At 45.6% G+C, this 17,850-nt stretch overlaps 1 protein-coding gene across 1 annotated transcript in view; it reads right to left on the reverse strand.

Annotated features, from left to right (window-relative positions):
* LOC309558211 (transmembrane protease serine 9-like) overlaps positions 1–17,850 on the reverse strand; it is a gene marked incomplete at both ends in the record, with an annotated part of 116,697 nt that overhangs the window by 69,464 nt on the left and 29,383 nt on the right. The window contains 2 exons of the mRNA XM_082261233.1: positions 2,225–2,379; positions 13,518–13,789. Coding sequence (XP_082117359.1) covers positions 2,225–2,379; positions 13,518–13,789 — 427 coding nt within the window. The remainder of the gene's footprint in view (positions 1–2,224; positions 2,380–13,517; positions 13,790–17,850) is intronic.

A 17,850-nucleotide genomic window follows, 5' to 3' on the forward strand; every position in this document is an offset into this window, starting at 1 on the left:
GAAATCTAAAGCCCCCCTTTAAAAATAAGGGGAGCCCAGATACTGCCCCCCCCCTTCCATGTAAATGACAGAGCATCTAACATTTTCCAGTCCATTTCAAGTGAAAAAAACAAAAACATTTTGGTCCAATCTAAGCATTAAGCGGTTCTAAATTGTAAATGTTTTTCACCTTAATGCATTCTCTGCATTAAAGTGGATGTAAACCATCACATATACCCAGTGAAATGAACAGCCTCAGGTGATACACAGAGATAAAACAAACCTCCCTACATCATTTTTACATGCATATCTGCTGTCTGCAGCTTTAAATATTCTTTAGAAAGTGCACAACGTGTTAGAGATTTTCTATATCTGTTTAGCACTGGGAGTGTAGTGAAGCCTTACACTGTGTCACAGCTGATTGGAGGAAAGGCACACACCCCCATTCCACATAGGCAGAGGAAGGAATAGCTGTGCTGTGACAAGACTAGCTGTCTGCTAATATATATAGCAACCTCCCATGACACAAATTGCAGCCTGGTTTTATCTCAGTTGACAGAGAACTTGTCAGAATGTATCATGCTGATAACAGAAGAACTGAGCAGGAGAAAGCCACAGGATTCAGGTCTTTGGGGTGGGATAAGAAAATACTGCAGATAGATGTGTTTAGGTCAAATTTCCTGAATCAGGTTTACATTTACTTTAAGGTTAAAAATGCCCCATTATACAGTATCTCACAAAAAAGAGTACGCCCTGGGACGTAATGCCTATGGAGGGGGAGGGGCCGGTGACATCACCCGCCATCCATCGGTACCAGGAAGCATCTCTATTTTACACACAAGTGCATTTGGTGCACTGTTTCACAGTGCTTTTCCAGGTAATTTTAATTATTTTATGTGCAATAAACTGAGTTTATTAGGATAAAACACTATGTCCGGATTTCTTTCCATGCTCTGCGGAAATTTTTGTGAAGTGAACGCTTATATGTCCGGAGCTCAGTGGAGTGTTTAAGAGGTGGCTCTGCAGTGTCTCTCGTCAAGCCCTTTGGAACATCTTCATAATTTTCCTGCTGTGTTAGCCCTGCTGGTAAAACAGGGGCTTATGCTGAGGTGAGAAGATAGAGTTACCGGGTGGAGGATTCACCGAGCGGATCACCTTTTATATGTGCATGTTCATGATTATTGTCACATTGGGACTTTATTTATTTTATTATTTTTATTATTTTTGTCAGTATTCCAACATGATAACGACCCCAAACACACCTCCAAGACAACCCCTGCCTTACTAAAGAAGCTGACATTAAAGTTGATGGACTAGCCAAAGCATGTCTCCAGACCTAAACCCTATTGAGCATCTGTGGGGCATCTTCAAACGGAAGGTGGAGGAGCGCAAGGTCTCTAACATCCACCAACTCCATGATATTGTCATGGAGGAGTGGAAGAGGACTGCAGTGGCAACCTGTGAAGCTCTGGTGAACTCCATGCCCAAGAGGGTTAAGGCAGTGCTGGAAAATAATGGTGGCCACACAAAATATTGACACTTTGGGCCCAATTTGGACATTTTGACTTAGGGGTGTACTCACTTTTGTTGCCAGCAGTTTAGACATTAATTGCTGTGTGTTGAGTTATTTTGAGGGGACAGCAAATGTACACTGTTATACAAGCTGTACACTCACTACTTTACATTGTAGCAAAGTGTCATTTCTTCAGTGTTGTCACATGAAAAGTTATAATAAAATATTTACAAAAATGTAAAGGGGTGTACTCACTTTTGTGAGATATTGTATGTCATACCCCACTACCCCTAAGCACTTAGCTGGCTCCAAGTCACTGCTTCACCACTCTCTATAGCTCCATCACTGCTCCCCTCAGTTCTTGTTTTGGCAGCAAAAACCAAGGGCAGTGGAGCCATAAGCTCCTGCTGCTATCAGTAAAACTCCTGTGAGGAGGGAGCGGTGCCTGACTTGGGAGTGGATATGCACCAGTGCCTATTTAGCAGATTTGCAAAGGAGGTACCCAAAGGAGAGAAGAGCCATCAGCTCTGGTGGGGACAGCTAGAAGCTGATGTAAGTGAGCTTTCTGTGCAATATTGTTGCACACATCAGGTAGGTATAACCTCTTTTTTATTTAAAATAAAATATAGAGTTTAGTGTCACTTTAACTGATGTCATGCATTGATTCTGCTTGCTGTGAAGAGATCCAGACCTAAAGGGGAGCCATGCTGAAATGATCTTGGAGTTACCCACCTGGCAAGAGTCCTTTCCCCCATCCTTGTAGCCGGCACAAATCTGATCATACTGAATTATGTAGTAACTTCCTGCATTGTAATATGTTTGACATGTATTGCGGTCGATTAGGGGAACCATGACCTCCTGAAGGGGTCCATTGTTAACTACGTTACCTGGGGATAAAACATAGACAAGAAGAAGATTACAAGATAATATACAGATATAGATTGATCACCTTTATGCTCCTTTCACACTTGAGCATTGACAGACAGAGCATTGACATCACCATGCCCCGGACGACGTCACGTATGACGAAACCGGTTGGGCGGTACCTGACGCTCAACTACCACGCCCCTTGAAGCCTGGCTTGCACATTACACGCGGGACGCCGTGGATTTTACATGCTGTATCGAAGCGATTCTTTTACCTACTGGATGTAAGTGCAACCTTTAATAAATCAAACTGCTCATCTTTACTAGTTTACACTATGGGTCTTCGTGTCTCTTTTCCCACGCATGTGGCTTACATGTACTTGGATCGTGCTTAATCTGACCTGGGAGAGATTGATTGCCCCACTTAAGGATCATACTAAGAGGAGTGTTTCAGATATATATCCCAGCGTATATGGCCTGACCATTAATTTGGGGGCAGATTCTTCTGGTAAGCAGCCATTATAGCAGATTTGTCACGGGTATTTTTCCAGTTATTTTTTCCTCTTGGGAATTCAACGTCTTCCTTTACCATTCACTTTGGATCTTGCATATATACCTTTGGACGTTTGGACTTTTTCACTTTATATGCACATTGAATACTGATCATATCTGCACTTTTTGGTCACCTTATTAATTTGGAGTTGCACCTATTGTTGTGTCATTTTCGACAATTGCTTTGTATTAATTTATATATATGTTTCAATTTTCATGATAGCGCTGCACTATTTGTTTTTCCATAATTTTTGATTTATATAGATCAAGTGTTTCAGCTGCTTCACAATATCAATTTCTATTAATTCACTTAGCGCAGGATCTTCTTGTTTTTCATTGCAGAAACACACTTGAAATTGCATGTGTCCCCTTAGCACACTGTAGCACCCCCCAAGCTACTGTAGGTTGCTAACAGATTAGGCAAACTATCCTGCCTCTGTAGCCAGTTGAATGAGGTTTTATTGCTTTTGGCTGTTCTGGGTCATGCTAGTTGCAGGCTTTACTGCTTTCCCCAGATTTCTGGAAGGTTCCAGAATTTAGTGGATGAAAGAGCCAGACCCTCACTTGCATATTTCATACCGTCTCAGCCAATCCCTGGCAGGAAGTATGGTCAGTAGGTAAGGTGTGTGTAAATAGGCTTGGGTCTGGAAAAGCAAGGCCCCTGTTCCTATGGGAGAAGACTAAGCCTAAGGCTCTTTTGGCTGATAGCTGCAGCTGAGAAGTCTACCTGGGTCCCAGCTACAGCTAGAACTAGGGGACCCATGCCCAGAGTTCCTGAAGAACAGTGCAGGAAGTCCACAAAGGATCTGACCTGGAGCCATCCAGTACTGCAAGAAAGCATTGAAGTACACAGGGTACAGTGAGTACAAGCCTACAATATACACTGTCCTTGTCACCTTTTGAGAGAGCTCAATTTGCTGACTCAGGCTTTACTTTCACAACGATGTCCCCCAGTGGTGTATCACTCATGGGTGCACTGCACTTGGGGACCGAGGGAGGGGTACCCACTGTGCTCTGACCCACACTGCACCCATGGATGATCCATCCCTGGTTGGTACCTCCTGCAGCATGTGAAATTTGACAGTCAGGGTGTGATTGGTGCAGCAGTGGGGGCATTTACAAGCACCAATCTCCTTTTCAATAAAACAGCTGAAAGCCGCTTCATCTACTCTCCCTTTCAGGGGTATCTCATTGCCTAAAGAAAAAACATACAGGGAGATTGGTGCTTGTACCTGCCCCCACCACCACATTGATCACTCCTGACTTTCCATCAGATTGCCTTCCTTTCTGGTCCCTTCTGTGTGCTCCTCCAGCCCCCTGTGTGCTCTTTGTGAAAGAAAAAACAGAAAAGCTCTCTGGGTGCAGACTGCTTTTATAAAAATATGTAGAAAACAAATAAATAGCAGCAACTCACCAAAGCTGATGGTAATAGGCTGACATGGAAGTACAGGTTCCACCGGGTGGTGCCGTCATTCTAATGGATATACTGTATGCAGTGGGCTGTGGAGCCGTAGGTTACAGGAGAGGAAGTGGCCGGCCTTGGTCTCGAACTGTCTGGAGCATCCAACAGAAGCTGACACCGCAGTAGAGGGAGGATGAGTCACGTCCGTGACACAGCTGGTAACCCGGGACCCGAAAATGCACAACGCGTTTCTGAGCATGCGCCAAGTCCCAGACGGCACCACCCAGTGGACACCTGTACTTCCATGTCAGCCTATTACCATCAGCTTTGGTGAGTTGCTGCTATTTATTTGTTTTCTACGTATTTTTATTAAAGCAGTCTGCACCCAGAGCGCTTTTCTGTTTTTTCTCTTTCACATGTTATTCCAGAATTTTCTTCCTCCTCTCGGAAAAAAAGCTGCCTGGTGCAGCAGGACTTTTATTATTGTCTTATATAAGACTTTTTATTGGACTTTTAATTGGATCTTTCACAGTCATTATACATTACTATGAAATGCTGTGCGGATAGACTTCTTAGCACCTATATGTTTGTGTTTTTTTTTGTGTGCTCTTTGATCCCCCTGTGTGCTCCTGGGCCCCCCTCGTCACCCCACAGTGCTGCTGACTTTCCTCCTCTCCTCTCCCACCGGCTACTGCAGGGAATATGTCAAGATGGGGAGTGGAGGAAGGGGCCAGTAAATATGTCATTTACTGATCCCTTCCTTTTCAGAATAAGCAGAGTCATTGATCACTCTGCCTCAGTTTATGAATGAACAGGGGCCTCTGTCTCCTGTTCAATTGTTTCAGTGCAGCCGAGGCTGCAGAGAAAGGGACTGGGGAATCTGTGACTTCAGACCCCTTTTCTGTCTCAGAGAAGAGATGTTAGGGGTCTGTTTAGAAATGAAATTGTAAGAAAAAATTAAAAATAAAATAAAAAAGTATTAGCTCCATACAAAAAAAAAATGGGATTTTTTTTAAATAATGAAAAAATAAAATAAAAAACTCTGTCCAACTGTTCAACTGTTGTACTCTTCTCTAATGTGCACTTTGTTCAATAAAGCTTTTTGGGAAAAAAAAAAAACTCTGACACCATCCACTGCTCTACTGACTCCGACCACTGTCCTACTAACACTGTCTACTGCCCCCTCCCAAACCATTGTGAAAAAAAAAAAACAAGAATGAATTGTAAAAATAAAAAAATGAAATTGTAAAAAAAAAAAAAAAACTACTGACACTGTCCACTGCCCTATTGACACCATCCTTCACATACTACTCACCGCACACCTCTCCTACACATACCACCCACCGCCATACATTCCACACCCCTCTCCTGCACATATACCCACCGCCGTAAACTCCGCACTGTACATTCCCTATTTAACCACTTTACCACCGGAGGATTTTGCTGTCTTACGCCTGGGCCCCTTTTTGCGATTCGGCACTGTGCGAATTTAACTGACAATTGAGCAGTCATGCAATGCCGTATCCAAACAAAATTTATGTCCTTTTTTTCCCACAAACAGAGCTTTCTTTTGGTGGTATTTGATCACCTGTGCGATTTTTACTTTTTGCGCTATAAACAAAAAAAGAGCGACAATTTTGAAAAAATAACAATATTTTTCACATTTTTTTATATGAAATCCACCCCCCCCCCCCCAAAAATGTAAAAATCAAAGTTTTTTATCATTTTAGGCCAATTTGTTTTCTGCTACATATTTTTGGTAAAAAAAAATCGCAATAAGCGTATTTTGATTGGTTTGCGCAAAAGTTATTGCGTTTACTAACTATGGGAAAGATTTCTGTCGTTTTTGGTGTTTTTTTTTTAAATGAATAATGGCGGCGATCTGCGATTTCTTTTTGCGGGTCTGCGACATTTCGGCGGACAGATCGGACCCTTGACTGACATTTTTGACACTTTTGGGGGTACCAGTGACATTACTACAGTAATCAGTACTATAAATATGCACTATTACTGTAAAAATGACACTGGCAGGGAAGGGGTTAATTTTTATTGGAGAGGGTGGGGTTAATGTATGCCTGGTGCTTTCTGACGTGTGTGGGGGGAGGTGACTGAGTGACACAGGGACAGATCGCAGGTTCAGCTATGCTGAACCCTGCAATCTGACCCTGCCTGTCACTTAGGAGATCCGCCCGCTTTCTTTACTCAAGCGGGCGGATCTCCAGACTCGATTCCCCGATGATTGGGGAAGAGCAGTGGCGATCGCCGCTGCTCCTCCCCTGGCCCGACTCCCGCTGTGACTGAATACAGCGGGAGTGAGCCTCCGGCGGCGCGCGAGTGCCGCCGAGAGAGGGGAATGTCTGGCGACGTAGACCTACGTCGCCAGACGTTATCGAACCACTTTGCCGCAGTAGAGCTCTAGTGAGCAGCGGTAAAGTGGTTAACATTACTAAATTCTGTAATATGCAAGTCATCTCAGACTCTATTTTCCACACCCCCTTTAAGCCACACCTAATATTTAGCACAATTAAAACTACACCCACTTTTCGCAGCCACACAATACGTGTGTTTTTTTTTTTCAGTGTCTAGGCCCCCCTTTATATCTTGTATACACCTTTATATCTTGTACACAGCCCCACTGATTTCATGATACTCCCCTGGGGTCCTCTGAGTTGTAGTTTACTAAGCACTGAATACAAGAGGGTGGTTACACCTTGAAAAGACAGTACAGTTAGAGGTGTCCTCCATTTTTTTTTTTTTTCTGCTAGTTTGGAGTATTCCTGCACCCTACCCAAGTTAAACTAGCAAATAAATATAAAAAATCATGCACTTTCCGAGTTAATAGACTGTGAATTGCTGTGTGCCTGGCTGCCATGTGCTTCACAAGGAATTGAACCTGGGACAAATAAGCCAGCCAGGTCTGGGGTCTGTGATACAACACAAAAAAGTACATTATTTATACAGATGCACTGCAGTGCCAATAATATGACAAGGGTACCCCAAACCCCCTTTCTAAAATGCATGAGAAATCACACTACAAAACATTTGGTAACAAAGTACCATGCATTTTGGAATGGTGCTATTTAAAAAAAATGAGTCACGTACTTCTTTGGTGCAATTTCCAATGAATAATCTGATTTACTGGAATGCACAATAACATGTAAAAAAAAAAAAACTGCAGCAACTCATGAGCACTGTCACATTGTGCATATGTGAACCTAGCATTAAAGATAAACTCTGGGCACAAAAATGTTCATTTACTGTAAGTATATTTCTCATTCATCACAAAGGATATATATCCACTTTGTGTAGCAAATGTCTATGCCAACCCAGATATAATTTAATTTAGTATATCGTTTAATTTATTATAAGTTCATTTAGTAGCAGTGACATCATCACTGTGCTGGACATAGCCTGTGCAGAGAGCAGAGCTGTGGGAGGGACCCAGCAAGCCCCACCCTCTACAGGCTGCCTGCAGAAAACTACAGGAGGGGCGGAGACAAGACCAGTCACCCTGCACAAGGAGAGAGTGTAGCAGCGAGAGGTCTTTATTACAGGAAGCTCCTACACAGAGGGAAAGTCTCACACTGGATTACTGCACAGATCTGAAAGAAATTTACAAAGCACACCAAGATTCATGAAGAATACACATGATGAATGGATTTAGCCATGGTTTACATTGATGCAGTATGATTTCTAAGTGTGATTGATTTCAGGAGCAGTTGTGGTGCGATTTTGCAGCAATTTTGATGCGATTTTACACATTTCTGTTCTGGCTAATTTTGTGACATTAACAATACATGTATCTTACACTTAAATTGCATTACATTTTGTAGCACTGCCCCCTTGAGGACTGCTGGATAACACACTCATGGGTCCCCCTGGGTTACCGTTAGCAACACTGACATTCACAGATTAACACTTTACTTCTTTAGCTCAGTCAATGATCAGTCCAGGGGTATGTACTGTATTTTCTGGCGTATAAGACTACTTTTGAACCTCAAAAAAATCCCCCAAAAATGGGAAGTCGTCTTATACGCCGAGTATAATATCTCCAAGGTAACCTAAGTATAAGTATTACCGGTAGATCATGTAATAGGGGGGTCGTCTTATACGCCCAGTCGTCTTATACGCCGGAAAATACAGTAGTTGTTTTTGGTGTTTATTTTAAACAGGGATTGGAGAAGGGTAGAGTGGGATACTCTAAATTAAACTATTCACAATGGATGAGGACTCCTGTCTTGAAATGCAGCCAGGCTGCAGATTCACCTTGCCACTAGATGAATTTAGGTCAAGTCTCTTTTCAGACGACTTAGTTGGATAGATTATCTTCAGGATGCCTGCCTAGTTTCCCCTTTCACTCCACAGACTGACACCCATCCTCTGACTATCCTACACCAGGGTGGCCCCCCTCAGGGCAGGCCCCTAGACACGATCCCCTTTACTCAGGATACAGTTTTCGAGGGTCTCCAGTGTCTCTACCCTTCAGTCAGTTCTCCTGGACCTCTGGGTTCAGTTCCTTTCCTCTGGTCCCCAGGCCGCATGCCACTGCTACAGAGGAGGAGGCAGCTGCCACCCTCCCTCTGGGACTCTGCTCACCTGCCAAAGACCCCACAGCACATGTGCTCCTGGGTTTTATACAGTATCCCATAATGCACTGAGACAGCCAGTCTCTACCAATCACTGGGACTGTATCAAAGCCTATGTATCCATTGGTCAGGTTTCCTCCCACTATCCAACATGCCTCCCTATTGGACACAGAGGCATACCTAGGGTCTCCAGCACCCTTGGCGAGAAGCTGTACCACTCCCCCCCCTGAGATAGAGAGGGAGGGTTTGACAGAGAGAGAGGGGGTTTGACAGAGAGAGACAAGGGGGGGTTGACAGAAAGAGGGGGTGACAGAGAGAGAGAGAGGGGGGTGACAGAGAGGGAAGGGGGTGACAGGGAGAGAGATGGGGCTGACATGGATAGAGGCAAAGGGGGTGACAGGGAGAGAGGGAAAGGGGGCTGACAGGGAGAGAGGGAAAGGGGTGACACAGAGGGAGAGAGGCGGGTGACAGGGAGAGAGAGGGGGTGACAGAGAGAAAGAGAGGGGGTGACAGGGAGAGTGAGAGGGGGTGACAGGGAGAGTGAGAGGGGGTGACAGGGACAGGGGGGTGACAGGAACAGGGGGGGTGACAGGAACAGGGGGGGCAGGGACAGAGGGGGAGACAGGGGGGGATGACAGGGACAGAGGGGGGGGTAACAGGGACAGAGGGGATGACAGGGACAGAGGGGGGGTGACAGGGACAGAGGGGGGGGTGACAGGGACAGAGGGTGGGGATGACAGGGCAGGGACAGGGGGGATGAGGAGGCAGGGACAGGGGGGATGATAAGGCAGGGACAGGGGGGAAGACAGGGACAGGGGGTGACAGGGACAGAGGGGGGTGACAGGGATAGAGGGGGATGACAGGAACAGAGTGGGCGGCAGGAAGAGACAGGGACAGGGGGGGTGGTAGGGACAAAGGGGGGTGACAGACAGGAGGTGACAGGGACGGGGGGATGACAGGGACAGAGGGGGTGACAGGGAGAGTGAGAGGAGGATGACAGGGACAGAGGGGGGTGACAGGGACAGAGGGGGGGTGACAAGGATAGAGGGGGGGTGACAGGGATAGAGGGGGGGTGACAGAGAGAGTGAGAGGGGATGACAGGGACAGAGGGGGTGGGGGGTGACAGGGACAGATGGAAGGGTGACAGGGACAGAGGGGGGGTGACAAGAACAGAGTGGGGGTGACAGGGAAAGAGGGGGGGTGACAGGGGCAGAGGGGGGGTGATAGGGAGAGACAGGGACGGGGGGTGACAGGGAGAGACAGGAGGTGACAGGGACAGAGGGGGGGTGACAGGGACGGGGGGTGACAGGGACAGAGGGGGGGTGACAGGGACAGACAGGAGGTGACAGGTATGGGGGGTTGACAGGGACAGAGGGGGGGTGACAGGGAAAGACAGGAGGTGACAAGTATGGGGGGATGAAAGGGACAGAGGGGGATGACAGGGACAGAGGGGGTGACAGGGAGAGTGAGAGAGGGGTGACAGGGAGAGTGAGAGAGGGGTGACAGGGACAGGGGGGAATGACAGGGACAGAGGGGGGGATGACAGGGAGAGTGAGAGGGGTTGACAGGGACAGAGTAGGGGTGACATGGACAGAGTGGGGGTGACAGGGACAGAGTGGGGGTGACAGGGTAAAAGGGTAGGGAGGAGTAAGTCCGGTCAAAGTGCTCATCTTACTCACTCAGTTCACCATGTAGCTGCCAGGCCGGCTGCCTAAATGAAACTTTGCCACCCACACATCTCCTTCACATACAGCACGCACAGGCTGCACTGAATGTGTGGGCGGGCACAGGGAGAAAGAGAGAGGGGTGGTAGAAGGCAGAGCAGATGCAGCCTCTCCCATTCCTGGGGGGGGAGCTGCTCACTGGGCTATGTAAGAATTATGAAACACGGAGCTATACAGGCTGAATGGAGGAGCTACACTGCTAATCACTACTACACTGCCAATGTTTTTGCGCCGCCCAATCGGCCTGCGCCCCTGGCGGGTGCCGGTCTGGCCAACCCCTGGGTATGTCCCTGATTTTTCCAGTGCGAAACACTATCTAGACTTAATGAATCGCATACTGAGCACAATGAGCAGAACTCACTAACAGATCCTGCTCTCTGGTAAGCAGAAAGCAATATAGATTTGCCTGCTGCTCCTGTGATAGGCAGACAGAGCTGTTTTCCAGTTTGTCTAAAAATGTTTTTGCGCAAAAAGAACGCTTTTTGGACGCCATGGTTGTTCAAAAATTTTCAGGCCCAAAGCACTGGAAAAGCACAGGCAGGGCACTGGAAAAGTCACCAGGGGAAATCCTTCGGTGAAATGGGATGATACAGTGTAATCCGTTCACAGCTTTGTATCATCTCATTTGGTGTATTTACACTTTTGAATTTGCCGCCGGTTCCACCCCCCTGCGTTGCAACGCTCGCAGGGAAGAGAACCGGAAAACAAGTGCCGGCATTGGCCGTACACAGAGCGGGGAGAGAGTGTGAGGATGGCGGGGGAGCACAGGGAAGGTGAGTAACATTGCGGGGTAATCCCAAGTGTGGCTCGGGGTTACCGCTTTTGATACTGAAAGTTAACCCCGAGCCACACTCGGGAATACAGTAAAGGAGGTTAATATGGAAGAGGCTGGACCATATGAAAACCCCCATTATTGACCCTTGTAAGCCACATAACCACAGTTCAGGGGCCAGGGGGTGCAATATTGGTAATTTGTTGCTATAGCAGTGAAGGGGGGTTTCATTTGTCTTTCCCTTGAACAGCAAATGACTTAGGTTTAGATAGAGCACATATATAACAGAAACTATCAGCGCAAAAAAATATCAATAGTGAATGGTGCAATAAACAAATGATATAAAGACCGGCTGCACACACTAAAAGTGTCTAAACCACACAATGTAAACTAAATAAACCAAAAAGTAGTGTTGCGTCAGTGACTGGCGCAACACTACTTTTTGGTTTATTTAGATAGAGCACATGCTTGACCCCAAAAATAAAACTCATTCCTACTCCCAAGCTTTTGATTGAAAGGATTGTTTTTTTTTTTTTTTTTTTCGTATCACACTTAAAGTTGCAAGTCACATTAAAAAAGGACCCTCTCCACACTGCTCTCTATTAAAGAATTTTGTTTGTTAACCACTTTACCGCTGCTCACTGAGCTGCTACTGCGGCAAAGTGGCTCGATAACGTCTGACGACGTAGACCTACGTCGCCAGACATTCACCTCTCTCGGCGGCGCGCGTGTGCCGCCGGAGGCTCGCTCCCGCTGTATTCAGTCACAGCGGGAGTCGGGCCAGGGGAGGCGCGGCGGTAATCACCGCCGCTCTTCCCCGATCGTCGGGGAATCGAGTGTGGAGATCCGCCCGCTTGTGTAAACAAAGCGGGCGGATCTCCTAAGTGACAGGCAGGGTCAGATTGCAGGTTTCAGCATAGCTGAACCTGCGATCTGTCCCTGTGTCACTCAATCACCTCCCCCCACACACGTCAGTAAGCACCAGGCATACATTAACCCCTTGATCACCAATAAAAATTAACCCCTTCCCTGCCAGTGTAATTTTTACAGTAACAGTGCATATGTATAGCACTGATTACTGTAGTAATGTCACTGGTACCCCCAAAAGTGTCATAAATGTCAGTCAAGGGTCCGATCTGTCCGCCGCAATGTCGCAGTCCTGCAAAAAAAACGCAGATCCCCGCCATTACTCGTTAAAAAAAAAAAAACACCAAAAATGACAAAAATCTTTCCCTTAGTTAGTAAACGCAATAACTATTGCGCAAACAGATCAAAATACGCTTATTGTGATTTTTTTTTACCAAAAATATGTAGCAGAAAACAAATTGGCCTAAAATTATAAAGAATTTTGATTTTTACATTTTATTGGGGGAGAATTCATATAAAAAAAATGTGAAAAATATTGTTATTTTTTCAAAATTGTCGCTATTTTTTGTTTATAGCGCAAAAAGTAAAAATCGCACAGGTGATCAAATACCACCGAAAGAAAGCTCTGTTTGTGGGAAAAAAAGGATGTAAATTTCGTTTGGGTACGGCGTTGCATGATTGCGCAATTGTCAGTTAAAGTTGCACAGTGCCGAATCGCAAAAAGTGGCCCGGACGTAAGACAGCAAAATCCTCCAGTGGTAAAGTGGTTAAATGTCCCTCGTAGCAGTGTTCAGCTCTCCGTGCCCTTTTTTGACAATGGCTTGCCTATTAGATTTTAATATGGCCACAATAAAGTATCAAGATTTGCTCACCCACCGCCCACCCCTCCTTAGACGTCAATAGAGTTCTCTGCTAAGTTGGAGTTTCATAGATTTTAAATTAAATTCAACAATCCCCCTGCGAATCTAACCCAGGCAGAATCACCCATCCCTATATAATCCCTATGGGTGTAAGTGACAGGTTTGGCTTCTTATGCCCCATACACACGTGCAGATTATCTGCAGACTTTTGTCTGCAGACTTACCAAAACCATATAATATGAGGTCAAACCTAAACACTTTCAATTTGTATGCAATCCGGCAGGCCCTTGCACTACATAGAAAAGGTAAGTCTGCAGACAAAAGTCTGCAGATAATCTGCACGTGTGTATGGGGCATTAGTATGGAAAATTATTGAAATAGGTTTCATGGACTCACCTCCAGAATATCTTGTACCCCATCCGGTCACCCAGCACTCTGTACCACAGGGGAAGGTGGTGTAGTAAGATGGCAGACAGATTGGCATGATGTACTGAGTATAGTTGACAGGTGTGGCCAGCCGCAACAGGGCAATGTCTCCAGGGTCTCCATCACTTGTAAATTGACTATTTACTTTGATAGTCCTTACATTGGCAACAACTGTATGAGAGCTGTTCACACCCAGCTGGTACATGCCCAAATATACTTTATAATTTGATACTTGGATAGGACTGCAGAAAGAAAACAGAACATAACATGTATAAATGAGGATCAATCTACTGCAGAAGGCAGTGCAATATCATTACTATCAATGACCTTCGGAATCTAATGAATGAAATACAACTTGTTCATAATTTGTTTCTATGATTGTATGCACACCTGTACAATGGTATGAACAGGGTCATCAGAGTTTTTACTTTGATGCTAAATCACTGAAATCTCTATTGAGGCTCAGAAGTGGAATGCAATATAAACAAGTGAGACCTTAAAGGATAAAAAAGATCAAAATAAAAATGTAAAAAAAGTAGATATCTAGTCAATGTCCAAAGCTTGCCGCTTCAACCTCTGCAACATCTCCAAGATACGCCCCTTCCTAACCAATGATACCACAAAGCTTCTAATCCATTCCCTGGTCATCTCTCATCTCGATTACTGCAACTCCCTTCTCATTGGCTTACCTTTAATCACTTACCGCATATCGACGTACCGGTACGTCGGGTAACTTTGCGGGGTTATACCGGGATGATGCCTCTAGCTAGAGGCATCTTCCCGGTACCGTGGTTTGAAGCCGACGGTCGGCTTTCCGTCGGTAATGACCGATGCGGCTCGGGAGCCGCTCGATCGTTACCCGGGTGAGCGGGAGGGGACATCCCCCCCTCCCGCCGCCTTCCGTGGCTTTGCTCGGGGCTCCCGTCCCACCGGGAGCCCCGAGCACCCAGCCGGCACGTCCGCCGGCTGGATGGAGTCCCGATGAATGCCAGAAACGGCATCGATCGGGTCTCCGATGACGTAACCCGGAGGCGGCGTCCATGACGTAACTTCCGGGTTACTGTGCTGCAAAAGGCGGCAGATTTGAAAAACGGCTGTATGCAAAAATGCAGTTTTCGGCGTTTTGCATACAGGGAAGTGCAGTGGAGGGGTTTGGGGTCTTTTAGACCCTCGATCCCTCCATAAAGAGTACCTGTCACTGCATATTGCTGTCACAAGGGATGTTTACATTGCTTGTGACAGCAATAAAAGTGATCAGATTTTTTTTTTTTTTTTTTAAAAACACCTGTAATAAAGTTAAAAAAAAAGAAAAAATGAATAGGGAAAAAAAAAAATTTAGCCGCCCCCGTCACCGTTAGCTCGCGCACAAAAAAAACGTATACGCAAGTCGAGCCGCGAATGAAATCGCTTTTCAAACCACACATGTGAGGTATCGCCGCAATCGCCAGAGCGTGGGCAATAATTTAAAAAAAAGAGCTACACTCTAACTCTAAACCGTTAAATACATTTAAAGCGTCGCAGATTGAGATCTCTATTGACCGTAGTTTGTCGCCATCCCACGGGGGGGGGGGGGGGGCGCAATTTTAAACCGTAACATGTTGGGTATCTATGTACTCGGCGTGACATCATCTTTCACAATATATAAAAAAAAATGGGCTAACTTTACTGTTTAGTATTTTTTAAATGCAGTTAAATGTGATTTTTCAAATTTTTTCCAAAAAAATGGCGTTTTAAAGACCGCTGCGCAAATACCGTGTGACAAACAATTTTGCAATGACCGACATTTTATTCTCCAGAGTCTTTGCTAAAAAATATATATATATATATATATATATATATATATATATATATATATATATATATATATATATATAATGTTTGGGGGTTCTAAGTAGTTTTCTAGGAAAAAATACTGGTTTTAACTTGTAAACAAAAAGTGTCCGAAATAGGGCTGGGGCTTAAGTGGTTAAATAGGCAATTCCCCCTTCAGTCCATCATGAACGCTGCTGCCAGGCTCATCCACCTTACAAACCGCTCTGTGTCTGCTACCCCTCTTTGCCAATCCCTCCATTGGCTGCCACTCAACCTAAGAATTAAATTCAAGTTACTAACCATAACTTACAAAGCCATCCATAACTTGGTGCCCAGCTACATCACTAATCTGGTCTCAAAATACAAACCAACCCGTTCTCTTTGTTCCTCTCAGGACCTCCTGCTCTCTAGCTCCCTTGTCATCTCTTCCCATGCTCGCCTCCAGGACTTCTCCCGAGCTTCTCTCATCCTCTGGAATGTTCTACCCCAATCTGTCCAACTATCTCCTACTTTGTCTACTTTCAAATGATCCCTGAAAACACATCTCTTCCGAGAAACCTATCTGGCATCCAAGTAACAACTGTACTTTTATTTTCTCCATCAGCCCATCCCCCACAGTTATTACCGCTTGTATCTCTTAACCCCCCCTCTTAGATTGTAAGCTCTAATGAGCAGAGCCCTCTGATTCCTACTGTATTAAAGTGTATTGTAGTTGTACTGTCTACCCTCAAGTTGTAAAGCGCTGTGTAAACTCTCAGTGCTATTTCAATCCTATATAATAATAATAATAATAATAATAATAATAATAATAATAGATATAAAGGATACAAATTAATGCAGCTCTGTCCTGACTAATACATCATTACATGCATTGTTTAAAATGCAAACAGTGTAAGCATTTGAATATCTGACTTTGTATCAGGCTCTTACAGTACTGTAGAGTAGGGATGATCGAACGGTTCGGGTCGACCATCGGTTCGACCCGAACATTGGATGTTCGATATTCGGCCGAATACCGAACTTTTTGCGGCAAAAGTTCGGTATTCGGCCACCAGAACCGCCCAAAATGCACTGGGACAGGAACTGGGCTTTAAAAGCCCGTGATTGGCCCAGAAACGTCTGCAAAAGCCAATGAGGGGGCAGGAGTCTCCTAGGAACGTGATTGGAGTGACTACGGGGACCAGAGGCCAATCAGGAGTGAATACGCCCCACACTATATAAGATGGCCCCGCCTAACCCCTAGCACAGTTATCCAGAGCCTGTTGAAGAGAGTTGAAGCAGTTCTGTCTGACTCCTGCTTTGCTACACTACATTTCCTACATATCGAGTGGTTCTAAAGCTCCATATAGCAGAATTGTATTTAGCTTACAGCCAGTGTAGTTAGATACAGCGATTGTGCTGGTTCTTAGAGTTAAAAAAAAAAAAAAAAAAAACTTAAGGGACAGTGTCAGTCTTCTGCTGTATGGAGCTTTCTATTTAGTGGAAAGGGATATCTAGTGTAGTTAGGGAACTTTGTACTACATTAGTTAGATTTGAAAATTTAGTTTCTGTAGGGAAAGTGTGAGGGTTCTGTTTAGTGAGCACGTGGCACAGTGCTGCTCTATCACAGCAGGTATACGTGCTTGCTAGGCAGCAAAATACAGTGACAACTTAACGCCTGTTGTTCAAAGCGTTAGGTGCACTGTACAAAAGCCTTTGCAACTGTGCGTGACACGCAACTGCTGTGCTGTATCCAGCGACAACTGTGGGTCGCATAGCAGTGTGCGTTTTTCACCGCACACAGTTGCCAACGCATCAGTGACAACCTAACGCCTGTTGTTCAAAGCGTTAGGTCCACTGTGCAAAAGGCTTTGCTACTGTGCGTGAACCGCAACTGCTGTGCTGTATCCAGCGACAACTGTGGGTCGCATAGCAGTGTGCGTTTTTCACCGCACACAGTTGCCAACGCATCAGTGACAACTTAACGCCTGTTGTTCAAAGCGTTAGGTGCACTGTACAAAAGCCTTTGCAACTGTGCGTGACACGCAACTGCTGTGCTGTATCCAGCAACAACTGTGGGTCGCATAGCAGTGTGCGTTTTTCACTGCACACAGTTGCCAACGCATCAGTGACAACCTAACGCCTGTTGTTCAAAGCGTTAGGTCCACTGTGCAAAAGGCTTTGCTACTGTGCGTGACACGCAACTGCTGTGCTGTATCCAGCGACAACTGTGGGTCGCATAGCAGTGTGCGTTTTTCACCGCACACAGTTGCCAACGCATCATTGAGAAATATGCCTGGTAGACCAAGAAAAGGCATACGTGGCCCTGCTGCGGAAAGGGGCACAGCTTCTAGGGTGTCTAGAGGCAGGGGTGGACGTGGTGGTCAGTCCTCAGCCAGGCCACCATTTGGATTGTTCTCCGGCAGTGGCCAAGCTATACGTCCACAGTATGTACAGGAGGTGGTGGACTATATGAACAAACCCTCATCATCGGCATCATCTGCAACTACAG

This window comes from Pelophylax lessonae (genome assembly GCF_965119305.1).
Source record: "Pelophylax lessonae genome assembly, chromosome: 6".
In the NCBI taxonomy this organism is placed as follows: Eukaryota; Metazoa; Chordata; class Amphibia; order Anura; family Ranidae; genus Pelophylax; species Pelophylax lessonae.